General features: G+C 41.5%; 1 protein-coding gene across 16 annotated transcripts in view; it reads right to left on the bottom strand.

Annotated features, from left to right (window-relative positions):
* The window catches only part of RBFOX1 (RNA binding fox-1 homolog 1), a 205,320-nt gene that overhangs the window by 91,740 nt on the left and 99,334 nt on the right, over positions 1 to 14,246 (bottom strand). For 12 of the 16 annotated variants that reach the window (XM_017874415.1, XM_017874423.1, XM_017874422.1 and 9 more), the window contains one exon: positions 720 to 800. The exons of the other annotated variants lie outside the window; for them this stretch is intronic. In XM_017874415.1, coding sequence (XP_017729904.1) covers positions 720 to 800 — 81 coding nt within the window. The remainder of the gene's footprint in view (positions 1 to 719; positions 801 to 14,246) is intronic. 16 annotated transcript variants of the gene reach the window in all.

Raw genomic sequence — 14,246 nt, 5'->3', positions numbered from 1 at the left:
CCTCCTGCTCCCGCTCCTCCTCCTGGTCCCGCTCCTCCTCCTGGTCCCGCTCCTCCTCCTGGTCCCGCTCCTCCTCCTGGTCCCGCTCCTCCTGCTGCTCCTCCTGCTGCTCCTCCTCCTGCTCCTCCTCCTGCTCCTCCTCCTGCTGCTGCTCCTCCTGCTGCTCCTCCTCCTGCTCCTGCTCTTCATGCTCTTCCTGCTCCTCCTCCTCCTCCTGCTCCTGCTCCTGCTCTTCCTGCTCCTGCTCCTCCTTATTGGAATTACATAGCAAAGATAGAACAGCCTAGGAAACAAGTGACTAGCTGCACTGTGAGACAACTGTGTACAAGAATCCTGGTCAAGCATCTTTTGCTAGGCAAGGGTGCCTTTTGGGTGGCGTGTATATGCTATTTAAACTATTTTTACATTAATTTGCAAAGCTATGATAGAAGGCAGGCAATGAGCTAGAGCTTCCCACCCTCCCATGCCCCTCCCCACCAACCCCATGCCCACATTCCCAACCGTTGGGACCCAATCCTGATGGATCTAACAAAGAATGTCCAGGACATCTGGGAAGTGGCATGAGAGACACAGACATGCTTATGAAAATTAACTTCACCTCAGAGAGAGCCACAGAGAGGGAGGGGCAGAGGGAGGGGGAGAGCACTTACATGGCAGGGAAGGTGATTGGACTCAGATTTATATCACAAAACAAAAAGGAGCCACGACAGTGGGCTTACTTGCAGAAGTATATACAAGTGAACTGGGGGCACTGTACATGGAAGATCCCTCCTGGTTGGCCTGGCACAACAGGACCGTGCCTACGAAAGAGAGAGAGAGATGGTATCTGGTTTGGGAATTGGCACACTACACCTGAGAGATCACGGCAATGCAACCGAGAAACGCAGAGAAATGAAAACAGCCACATCCCAGAGCGCAGGACAAGGGCACCCAACAAAGCCCGCTGCCTTAGCCAAAGGGAATCAATGGAAGCCCCCACACCCTCAACAACCCGGCCCGCCAAGCACACGTCATGACTTTTCACACGGGGTTGTGCAGCGTGCTCTGGTTGCCCCAGGGCCCAGGTTCAGATCAGGAATGGAAGCAGCGTGGTATCCTGAAAAGGGAACTTGAGCAATATTGGAGGGAACTAGATAGTAAGCCTGACTCAGACACCTCTTCACTGTGTGATCCTGGCAAGTCACTGTACCTCTCTGTGCCTTGGCGTTTCCAGCTGGAAAATAGGAGTAAATATACCTACCTCCAAGAAGGGCTGTGCATCGTATGACTGGAGATGTGCCCAGGGCAGGGGCTGGCATGTAATAATCAATCAATAGTAAGCATACATGTTGATACGTTTATGGAAAACTGTACCTTCCTTCAAACATCAGTCTTTCCGAATCAGTTCTTCAGAGGAAGAACCAAAGTAAGGCACAGAAAGAGAAATTGCAACTTTTTGCCATCCCTGGGACCCACCCTGGACCCACGCTGGACACTGGGTGAGAGAATCTTTGGCTTCTGCATTCCCACTTTCTTCCCTAAAGCTCTCTGCCTTCCAGCCACAGAGGCTGCCTAGCTCATCCTGCAAACCGCGGCTGCATTGCAGCAATGACTTGCCTCCTCCTGATTTAAAGCGAAGGGCACTGGGTTTATCCTTGCAAGATGGAATTTTACAGCGGCGAATAATGGTGGAATCCTGAGATAACCTCCTCAGTCTATGACAGATTTTGAACAACCACCCACTCCGGGGATGACCGGGGTCAGGAATTGTCAGGGTATCAATTCTACTTTCCAGCTGCTGCAAGACTCAAATTCCAAAACTTTGTAAAGAATTAGAATTCTGAGGAGTTTTAAGGCCATTACTGGTGATGTAAATGCCTCCCTGTGGTTTCTGGTCACTTCCCTGGCTAGGGAAGGTCAACCACCCCAGTTTGATTTGGGGTCCCCTGTCAGGACCACCATGGGAAAGCAATCTACCATGATAAGAAGCCAACCTTACAAGTTCCCCAGAACAGGGAACTTTTCTACATCCTTGGAGACTTGCCCTAGGGAATAGTTCTATGATCCTTCAGTATCTTCCCTACGATCAACAAAAATGTAGTTTAAACTTCCAAAGTGTGTGGGGCCCTGTCACATAGAGGGACTGCAGGGGGATGTCATCAACGGAGAGTAAACCAGATAAAATTCTTCCTAACCCATCTCACTCTTCCCCTGTTACCAGTCTGACAACTCCATCCACTCCCAGGGAGAAGCAGCCCAGGATCAGAGGTTCTACCTGAAGGAATGTCCCATAGTCCTTTTCAATCTGGTATCCCATGCTTATAGCTGGAGAAGAACCACCCCCACCCCCAAAATTGCCCTTCACACAACAGTGAAATTAACTTGAAAATAACTAATCTTCTCTAGGTAGTAAATATATCAAGAGTATGGAGGGGTGTCAGTCATGATCCACCCGTGGTAAACTAGTAGTTCTTTCTTCTTCTTCATTTTAAAAACAGTGTATCAGCCAGGTGTGGTGGCTCATGCCTATCATTCCAGTACTTTGGGAGGCCGAGGCAGGTAGATCACCTGAGGTTAGGAGTTCGAGACCAGCCTGGCCAACATGGTGAAATCTTGTCTCTAATAAAAATACAAAAATTAGCTGGGCATGGTGGCAGGTGCCTGTAATTCCAGCTACTCAGGAGGCTGAGGCAGGAGAATCGCTTGAACCCAGGAGGTGGAGGTTGCAGTAAGCCAAGATCACGTCACTGCACTCCCGCCTGGGTGACAAGAGCGAAACTCCCCCTCAAAAAAAAAAAAAAAAAAAGAAGTTTATCACAAGGGATGAGATGATCCTTTACATGGTTTAACCTCTCCTCAGGTATTTCCAGTTTTAGCAGGTCACTGGGGATTAATAGCAAACAAACCAAACTCCAAAGAATGGAGACTGGGATATGAAACCAACCAAGGGGAGGCAAGCTACCTACACCAGGAAAGACAGTCTCCTCTACAGTCAGTGCTCTTTATTGATGAGTACTCCTGTGTGACTCTGCAGTGCTTATCCATGTGCTTCTGCTCACTGCTAGAAATCTTAGAAATGAATGTTTCTATAGGACACACAGAGTTATCAGATCAGAATCATCTAGAATAGAATCCTAGCAGGTGGATTTAGGGAAAGCTCAACCTTCTCTCCTGTGCATGCCTGGTTAAAAAAAACACTTTTAAAATCAGATCTGAAGTTTCTTGGAGTGCCTAAATTTCAAGAGCAAAATGTATAACTGTAACAAAAACATACGCAGAATGACATTTCAGTATGGTATGGTTAAAACCCTTGGGTCAATTTGCAATATCCTCGATGCAATTTATAGAATACCACTGGGACACAGCACAGATTTTTGCCTGGAAAGCTAACCTCTGGCAGGGCATAATGAAGCATTCCTAATTTTTTTTTTAAGCTGTGGATTCTGAGAACCTGGACTGAAATAACTTCTTTGGATACTTTCTTAATAGTAAAAAAAAAAAAAAAAAAAAACACACACACACACACTTTATGCAATAATTTTAACCTTTTATAAAACAAAATGTATGCCTTCACAGGACTTGGTTTTTGTTTTATCTAAAAGCATCCTCCAATTTAATTTGCAAAGTACTTACTATATGTTCCCTTAGTGCTTTGTGACCTTTTCTTAAAAGGAAGCTTTGAATTCAACAAAACCAAAGCAGCAGAGAACACTGTAACCTCCATGCATTTTTCTGGGGCAGGGAAGGGTAACTGTTCCTGTTACCCTTGTAACAGGTAGGTGAATAGGTAAGTCAAATAGGTAATAAGGTACAAGTAGCAGTACGAAGAGTGCCTACAATGTCATTACAAGTGCTTCTCTATATAGCCTCAACATAGCTCTTCAGTGAGTCCACTGAGCTGGATCTTCTGTCCGTCCCTAGCCTTCAACATAAACCTTCTACTGTCAAATGCCAGGAACCTTCATCTGTATCACATGGTGACATCGGAACTTCTCAGACTTCTGTGCTTTTAACAAATTCTTTATAATTTAAGGATGGCAACTGGGGTCAATTTATACCACTACCTACCCACTCTTTAGCCAGAATGGAATTAATCAATTTCAGTATTATGCTTTCCTATTGACGTGGAATCCTCACAAGCATTCTCAACACAGCCAGTAGGCAATGATTCCCATTTGATTAGAGTTGAAGGGAATCAAACCTTCATGCCATTCCTGCTCTTAGAGTTAAACCATTTGAAACTGACTTTTTTTTTTGGACAAATAGAATTAAATGGTGCTAAGTTCATGTGGTTCAACTTAAACAAAAAAGTGGCTTCCCTTGTCCTCCTCCAATGTAGTTTAAAAGTGACTAGTCCTCAGGGGTGAATTAGTCACCCCCTATTCTATGCTCTGATCTTACATTTTAAAACCTTCCTGATAGATCCTTCTTGGTCCTATACTACAATTTTCGACTTACATATTGGTCATCTGAACTCTAAAATCCAGCTGGGGTAGAGCCAAATCATACATATCTTTTCATCCCCAGCACCTAGCAATATACCTGGTCCTCAGAAGGATTAATGCATATCATTGAATTATAAAACATTTTTAAAAAGAACTCTCCACTTCTATCTTTGCTAAAAATAGTAGGTTTTTTTCCAACCAATCCTTCTTCTACCTATTGTTCATGGCAGGAAATTTGCATGCCTAAAGTTTAACTAGACTTACAAACTACATCTAACTTTTATAGATTGAAATAGCTTCAATCTATTTCACGTGTTGTCTCTTCTTTCCTGGTTCTTATAAAATTGGCTCATCTGGTCTAACAAGAAACCTGGGCAGCCCTAACTGTCTCGATGACTGTATCAGCACCTGGCAGAGACTGAGCTCCATGGGACAGACCTCAATCTCGGAATAATCAGAGCCCGTTCCAAAACCTGTCACACTTGCTTGCTCTGAGTGCTGGGTCATCGGCATCCCCACATCCTGGCAAGATGTCCCACAGCCACTCTCCAGCAGGGTTTGGAATCCTCCAGTGAGGAAGGGGTAAGCCAGGGTCAAGACCTCAGATTGGGCATCAGAACCCTTTCTGCTCAGTCATAGTCTCCCTGCAGTGTGTAGGGGATCATTCCTGGCCCCGAAGGGGCAGGGACAAGCCTAGAAAGGATGCTTCCCATCACAGACAGGAAGGAGGAAGCGTTGAAAAGTGTTTACTCTGCTGCCAACCCCGAAGTGAGGAAAACTGGACTCAAACCGGAACAGCAGTGCAGTTTCACAGCTCCATGCCTTTGCAGAGGCTTTCTTTTTTTCCAGGAAATCTCTTCCTTACTCTAGATAACTCCTTTCTGGATGCAGCTCTGGCTTCTCCTAGAAACCCTATCTATGTACCTTTGTCTGGCCGAGTTCAGCTTCCTTTCTCTGCTTTTTAAAATTGTGTTGTTGTAATCTATTTAATGTGTGTCTTCCCCCATTGATGCTACTAATTCAAAGAGATCAGGAATCATGTGTTTATCTTCCTATCCTCATGCGTTCAGGAACCTAGACTAAGAGGCAGGAAGCAAATGAAGAGAGAATCCAAAGGTTTCTGATAGGCAGCCATGTTATACTTTCAAGAAATAAAATTAAAATGGAAGATGGAAAGCAAGAAAAGGGTGTTTGGCAACGTCTGACCCTTCCCTTTTAGTATCAAGTAGGCACAGTTCCAAGCCAGCACATGGTGAATAACTAGAACCTTTCCTACATAATTTCCAAATTAAAAAAAAAAAAAAAGCGAAAGGAACATCCCAACTGCCTGGCGACTGGGAGCAGTCAATTAGCTTCATGAGCTCCAAGATTAAGATGGGTTAGGATATCTGAAGAATACCCTGGAAGATGCAAACAGCAACAGCTAGACTTTATGAAATAGCTAAGATGGAATGAGTATTCTGGGGTACCTGTGCAGGAAGTTTCTGTGTATGTCTTCCACTGTCTGTACCTCTAATACAGGAGTTATTAAGAAATTAAGGCAGATAGTAAGGGTAAAGGTTCTAGGTGGAAATTTTCCTGTAATAAGAAAGCACCCCCAAACCATCTCTTTTCTAACAGAAAAGACTGCTTGAAGAGCTCGGCAGGCAAGCTTTGATATGCAAATACCAGCCATTAGAAACAGGGTTCACTCAGTATGGTGATTCCTGCTGTCTTCTCCTTGTCACCACCTGTGCCCAGTGTAATGGCCACCTCCAGATAACACCATGTGTTCAGAACATCATGGCGACCTGCATTTACATATTAAAGGACTAAGGTGGGAGGGCCAGGTTTTTTGCCAGCTACGCAAATGACACACCTGGCCAAACCAATCCCCTGGGCTGTATGCAAATCAGACACCACCTCCTCCAGCCTCCCCTGTAATCTACCACTTTTCTGCCACACACAGGCTTTCTCTTTGTTCCATGCCCCTCTCCCTGGTCTCTGTATGGGGAAGCGGTTCTTTTATTTCTTCCTCCTTTCTTGCCTATTACACTTTTCGCTCCTTAAAACCACTCCACGTGTGACCATGTTACTCCTATCAGTGCAAGACCAAGAACTTTGACATTCCTCCAGTCAGCAGAACTGTACCACCTCTAAAAACCTCTGTGTGCTGGTGCAGAGTCACACAAAAATAGAACTCTCCACTGAGATCTGGCTTTCCTAATGTCACTCAGCCAAGGAAAGAAGCTTACTCTGGAAAGAGGGCTAAGAGGAGCAGCCTAGAACCCTGCAGGGCAATGGCTCAGTGAGTACAAGTGCTTATTAGTCCCTCTGCCTCTAGTGTTCAGCCAGGAGACTGGTGTAGTGAGTATTATCATTCATTTCGCAGGTACTTATTGGCATCTACTAGTGTATGTACCAGCCACTGTGCTGGGCTTTGGGGCACATCTGTTGAACTCCATGTGCTTTCCCAGAGGATGACATGTTACCACTTTTAGTGCTCATATGCTCAGTAACAAATGTATACATGAAAAGGAACAAAAGAATGATTCTGAATATCAAACCAAACCTTCGTCTACATAACTAGTCACATTGCTCACTAAGTATAATTATTTGAGAACAATTTTAATTAGATACAACTATTATGGTTTTGGCCAACATTCTATATTTCTGCTAAATAATGCTATCATAACTGAAAGTTTAGCAGAAATAGAAATCAATGCTAGAAATGTTTTGATTCTACATCAAGAAAAAGCTTTCTTCAATATTTGCCAAAGAATATTTACTTTGCATTTGTCCCTCCATAATAGGGGTCTCATGTCATTAGTCCTTCCTCACTGACATTAAAAGAGGCACAGAACAGCTAAGTCTTTTCCCAAAAGCCTTACCAATCAGAGGTAAATTTTAGATGAAAAACAAGTTGAGTTCCTAAATTGTCACTCATTTCATCAGTGAGTCCTTCCTTCAGTCCATTATGGTAGAATCATTTTTAAATGCTATAACTCTGAGTACTTCAGAATGTGACTACTTGCAGAGAGGTCTTTAAAGATGTAATTAAGTTAAAATGAGGCCATATGGGTAGACCTTAATCTGACACATCTCCTTGGAAGAAGAGAAGATGAGGACACACAGGGAAACCCACGTGAAGACAGAGAAGATGGCCATCTGCAAGCCAAGGAGAGAGGCCTCAGAAGAAACCAACCCTACCAACATACGATCTCAGACTTCCAGCATCCAGAATTGTGAGAAAATAAATTTCTGTTTAAGCCAGGATTCCCCAACCCCCGGGCCACGGACCTTACTGGGCCACACAGCAGGAAGTGAGCTGCAGGTGAGTGAAACAAAGCTTCATGTGTATTGACAGCCTCTCCTCATTGTTCACGTTACTGCCTGAGCTCCACCTCCTGTCAGATGTTCTCAAAAGTGTGAATCTTACTGTGAACTGAGCATGCTAGGGATCTTGGTTGTGTGTTCCTTATCAGAATCTAATGCCTGATCTGTTACTGCCTCCCATCACCCCCAGATGGGACTGTCTAGTTGCAAGAAAACAAGCCCAGGGCTCCCACTGATTCTACATTATGGCGAGTTGTATAATTAATCCATTATATATTACAATGTAGTAATATTAGAAATAAAGTACACAAGAAATACACTTGAATCATCCCGAAACCATCCCCCTTACCTGGTCCAATGGAAAAACTGCCTTCCACAAAACCCAACCCGGATGCCAGAATGGTTGGGGACTGCTGGTTAAGCCACCCAGTCTGTGATACTCTGTTATAGCAGCACTAGCCAACTAATACACCTACCTACCTTACCATGAGGGTCCCCGACAAAGTGACCCACAAGCCTCAAACTTCTCTTGGCCCTAGAAGCCAAAGAGGTTACCATGAGGTCCCTATCGATGGAGGTGACTGCTTTCAATTGACAGATTTATCCAAAATTTACCCAAAGCCCCAATGGACTGTGGATACTTTTACAGTCATGTGTTTTTGAACACCAGACTAGCATTGAGCTAATCCATGTAAGAATATTTTCACAGTTAATCCTTAATGCTTTTATACCAGCCTGAAAGATGAGCTGCTCTGAAGGGTTATGGTAGAGTTTTAAGTATAGGGATACTTCCATTTGGGCACAGATGTTGCAGAAAAAATGTTGCTCTGAATGTTTACTTCTTATAAATCAAATCATGTTTTAATTGTACCAAGGGATTTCCATATTTAAAGGGGCCCTGAAGCGAATCTGTCTATAGTGTAAATAATCCCTCACTCCAATTTATTTTTATAAGCTTTGGTTTTCATAACATTCAAAAGAAATACACCACTTCTTGCTTGTTTCCTCTTTTGCTTTGTATTTTGACATAACTTGAGACTTTTTGGAAAAGTCACAAGAATAATACAAAGAAGAACAATTTGTTCCTTGATTATTTATTGTTTGAAAATTTTAATGATTCACTCGAACTGTTCACTTCATCTCCTGCAGCCAAAATTTAGGCTAATAGTGGCATTGACAGAAAATATTTAACTTAATATGATAAACCTAACAATAAGAGCTCCCAAAGTGTTTTACTGAATACCTGAGAACCACTGGGTATTCTGTCCAACTTTAACTTAGATTATCATTTACTCTTAATGACTCTCTAGGACAGACACTATTTTTATACCCATTTAATAGATGAAGATACTGAATCATAGAGAACTCTTTGTTCTTGTCCGAGGTGACTCAGATCTTGTGAGGCTGACTGTAAACCATACCAACCAGATTCCTGGACCCATGGTTCTAACAGTCATCTTCTAAATCAAGTGCTGCCCAACTACAGACTTTTGGCCAAATCCAACGTCTTCCCCCATCCCGACCCCGGCCCCCCACCTATTTTATATGGTCTGTGAACTAGGAATGCTTTTACAATTTAAATGGTTGACAAAATCACAGCAACATTTGACCAGTGAAAATAGTATGAAACTCAAGTTTCGGTATCTAATAAGTAAAGTTTCACTGGAAGACAGCTACATCTATTCATTGTTGTGTATGGCTGCTTTTCTGCTAAAATGACAGGGCTGAGTAATTGCAAAGAGACCTTATGGCCTGCAAAGGCTGAAATGTTTACTGTCTGGCCCTTGACGGACAAAGTTTGCTGATCAATGTTCTAAGATCCCTTTACTGCTTGGAACAATACTAACAGTAACTGCCTCTCAGTACACCATTAGCCCTTCCCCAGGGAAATGGCACTAAGTATTTCAGAGGCTATCATTTGATCAATACTTGCCAAAAAATTAATTTTATTTCATTTTGTTCAAAACACACTTTTTTAAAACACAGGCTTTTAAAAATATTTGCTCAAAATTTATTTTGAATTGTTTTTCAAAACAACAAAACAATTAGGCCAGGTGTGGTGACGCTGCCTGTAATCCCAGCACTTTGGAAGGCCAAGGCAGGCGGATCACTTGAGGCCAGGAGTTCAAGACCAGCCTAGTGAACATGGCAACCCCCCCCCCACCCCCGCCATCTCTAACCAAATAAAAAAACACACAATAATTAGCCAGGCATAGTGGCATACACCTGTAACCTCAGCTACTTGGGCGACTGAGGCACAAGAATTGCCTGAATCCGTAAGACAGAGGTTGCAAATGAGCTGAGCTTACACCACTGCACTCCTGCCTGGGTGGGAGACTCCATCTCAAAAAAAAAGAAAAAACTTAAAAAAGTTGTTCCATAGAGTATCTGTGGAGGTCCATCAATTTGGCCACAACAAAACAATGGAAGTAAGTTGTATTTTGTAAGATGGTCGTCCTTCAAAGTTACAGGTGTCAATATAGAGATAAGAGGACTACTAGGACCTTGCTTCTCAAACTCTACTATGCTCCAAATCGCCTGGGCCTCTTCTAAATGCAGATTCTTATCTAGGGGGTATGGGGTGGGGCCTGAGACCCTGCATTTCTCATAGGCTTTCAGGGGATGCAGATGGTGCTGACAACAGTAAAATGGTAAGGACTACATAGGAACCTCATGTACAGCTAATATTGACAGTGCCCATTAAGCTGGCACTGGGTTTCAGGTGCTATACGAGATGTACTCTACATACATGCTTTTTTCTTATCAAACCCAAGAGGAGATGAAAGCTCAGAGAAAAAGTATTATAAAGCTAAACTATAAGCCAGTTTAGTCTGACTCCAAAGCTCAGATACTCTCTCTCAAAGCTACACCTGTTTATCAATGTTGATACTTGGTCCTGAGTTGATAAAAACACAACCTTCAGCATGAGAATGATCAATACCCATTACCCGCATTACAACAAAGCCACATCTATGAATTCTGAAGCTGCCATCTGGCTGGAAACACCTGACTCTTCCAGGCTACAGATGTTAGCTACAACCTCCTGATCATGTTTAAGAATTTGCAATAGGGTTTTAAATCCAACCAAGGAAGCCTTTGGGCAAAATGTATCTTCTACAGATAAGAAAAATCCTACTTGCAAGATTGGAATAAGACATAGAGGAGGAAAATGCAGAGAGGAGAAATAGTGAGTGTTTGAGATTTCTATAGTGTGTTGTTGAAAAAGCATAGGCTTTGAAACTTTTAACTTTGTTTTGGTTCCTGACCTTGCTGACTTCAAGTGAGTTGACTTTGGGTAAATCGCTGTGTTTGCCTCAGTGTTTGCATCTGTCAAATAGGGACAAAAATGTGTACTTCATCGAATATTACTGAGGATTAGAACTACGGCATGAAAGTGTTTGGCAAACAGTAATCAGTAAGTGAATCAACAATAATCATGGAAATAGCAATTGTTATTGGGTATCTAAAACAATGATGCTCTGAGGACTTAATTTGCTTTTAAGAAAGGAAATAGCAAATTTATAGCTATTCAACTATTGTTTGGCCACTAAACATAATGCTAAACATAATAGTTAATGACAAATATTTTAGTATTAAATGAATTAAAAGCACTTACATTTGAGAGTTTTAATGTGATAAGACGTGTCTAGCTTCTAGTGGGAAGTCAGGGGACAGATCCTGGGTGCCTGGGCGAGGATTCCTATCTGGCAGAGCCACTGTGGGCAACCGTGAGAAGCTACTACTTGCTATAATCGAGACATAGTGTCTCTGATTTGGGATATTTCACTTATTTATCTCTCAGCCTGTTCCTAAAAACATTTTACTTTGCAGTCTCTGATTAGGAAAAAAAATTAGAAACTATAGTTCAACTGAAAACAATGGAGTTTACAAGTCTCTGCAAAGAACCTAGAAGGCTTTCTATACTCCCATCTCATCTTAGGAATAAGAGCCTCTAAGATGCTGTAAGACCCTGAAAACCTATCTAGAGAGGCTTCTCTGTTATTGCTTCTTGCATATTTCAAGTACTATTACAGAACTATTTAGGAGGGACTCTATTTGTGGAATGAGGATGACATTCTTGATCTTGAATTGCCCTCCTAAGCCTTCTCAGATTAGGCTTAAAATTTTGACCTCACTTTTTTGGTGAGAGTAGAAAATACACGTCACCTTTCAATCTCTCAAAGACTAATTGGATGAAGTTGTCTATGCCTGCCACAACATACACACACACACACACACTCCCCCTTCCCCTGTTCTGCCTAAAAACATAGTATTTCAGCTGGTGAAAATCATTTTCAAAAATGAAAGAGAACTCATAGGGAGGATTTCAATCTTTACAATACCACGTGCACATCAAACAAACACTAGAATCATACAAACGGGTTTTTTTCTCCAGAGGAAATATCAGTAATATTGGGGTGTTCGTGTTTTAAAATGATACTGGGTTTAATACAATAAGTGTGCATTGATTAACCTTTGCGTCAGATTTAAATGTATAACCCATTAACTAATTTAATCTCTCGACAAAATAACAGCCGTTGGCATTATTCTTTGAATAATCCTTGTTTAGCTTCCATAATGGTATACAGTTTAATGAAAAACTCATTAGAATGTAGCATACAGCATAATTAATTCTGGCTGATTCTTTTGGTGTAAATAGCTAATGCAGATGCGGAATTCCGTTTTCCACTGGCTTTATTAATTTTTCTAAACCAGTATTTCCACTGTAATGCGTTATAACAGTTCCATGTAAATTCCAGAAATGCATTAACTGTCATCGATGTAGTTACTTAAAGTAGGGTTTTGCCATTTGTCAGTTGGTTCTTCAAAACTACATTTTCAAAAGACAAAGAACAGGACAGTTCTGTTTTATACTTAGAGAATGAGTATCTACATATAATTAACAGAAAGGGTATTAAACACTTGGGTCAATTTATTTGTATTTACACACCAACTTAATTGGTTGGGGGAATAAGAGTGCACAATAAATTTTGAAAAGAACCATAAAATGGGAAGCAAAAGTCTTTCGAACTAAAGAGTTTATAATCTTAATTTATAAAATCTAAAGTTTATAAAATAAAGTTTATAAAATCTAAAGAGTTTATAAACTTAATCAGTTAAAACATTAAAAAAAATCATGTCGCCTTTGTCTTAGGCACTAGATTAGTAATTAAGAACCCAATCTCCAGGGTTGCTGAGTAGTTGATAATCTGCTCCTAAGTATCCCAGCACCACAGGGCTTAATGCACATATTAGTAATAATAAGAGTCTTAATTATATGACTGTTATTCACCGTGAGTATGGATGCAAGTGCTAACTCACCAACAGGTGTTTTGCTTATTTATTTTTAATTTTATTACAATTGTTATTTTTAATAGAGCTTTCAATGGCTGCCTGTCACTGAAAGGATAAATTCCAAAATTCAGATTTCATTATGTAAAATTTTCAGGTCTTTTGCAACCTTTCTCCAGAAGGTACTCTCTGATCTCAACAGATCAATATTTCTCAGCCTTTGGAAAAAACGCTAACTTGGCTCAGAAATTCCCATCAGTAGGTATCAGGTGAAGATCAAGCATGTGTATTTTTTTTTAAGTTCTCTCAGTAGATTCTAAAGATAAAGGTTGAGAAACACCTTAGGACCTTGCCAACCACCTCCATATTCCCTCCTGCAATGATCTTTACCCACTTTCTTGCCAGGTGAACTCTTACCCTTTAAGACTCAATTTACACCACCCCTTTGACTCCTAATGCAGAGTCTTGTTGTTGTTTTGGCTCTAGCAGGTATCACTGTGTACCACACACTCACTGACAGCTTGTTTTGCATCCTTCTCCTACCCTGTTGACTTTTAGAGGGAAGGCCTGGGTTTGTTTTGCTACCTCAGCACCTAGTACGGTGTCTAGTGCCCAATACTATGATTCTGCAATAAAAGGCGAATTCATGGAAACAAGTAGTAAGTGTTAATACATGGTCTCCTCTCTTTGACCCTTCCCTGATGAACATCAAACAACTGAATACCATCCAGCTAAGATCATGGCTTCATGCAGTATATAACCGCTAAAACTGTGCAATTTAAAAAACCAAAAGAAAAACTCTCCAGGGCTTAACCCGGTGGCTTTAAGACCACTGAGCTCTTCGAGCCAAGCTCACCAAAGTAGGGACACTGTTTTTGCACAGTCCATAAACTAAGAATGGCATTCACATGTTACATGTTTGAAAAAAAAGCAACTATTCTGTGACACATGAAAATTGTATACAATCTAACCTTCCATGTCCTTAGTTTTACTGCAAAACAGTCATGCCCATTTCTTTACATATTGTCTATGGCTACTTTTACACAGCAATGGCAGAACTTGGTAGTTGTAACAGGGATCATAAGGATCACAAAGTTAAAAACACTGTCTGGCCCTACACTGAGAAGTTGTTTGCAGACCCCTGCTTTAAGCTAACAAGCTGCACATTCTTTACTCTTTCAAAACTAAATTTGGCTTGTTTTTTCCTAGAGTCAA

This window comes from Rhinopithecus bieti, unplaced genomic scaffold (assembly GCF_001698545.2).
Source record: "Rhinopithecus bieti isolate Rb0 unplaced genomic scaffold, ASM169854v2 scaffold_8226, whole genome shotgun sequence".
NCBI classification, from domain to species: Eukaryota; Metazoa; Chordata; class Mammalia; order Primates; family Cercopithecidae; genus Rhinopithecus; species Rhinopithecus bieti.
The sequence above is the reverse complement of the archived record's forward strand: the minus strand, read 5'-3'. Positions and strand labels throughout refer to the sequence as shown.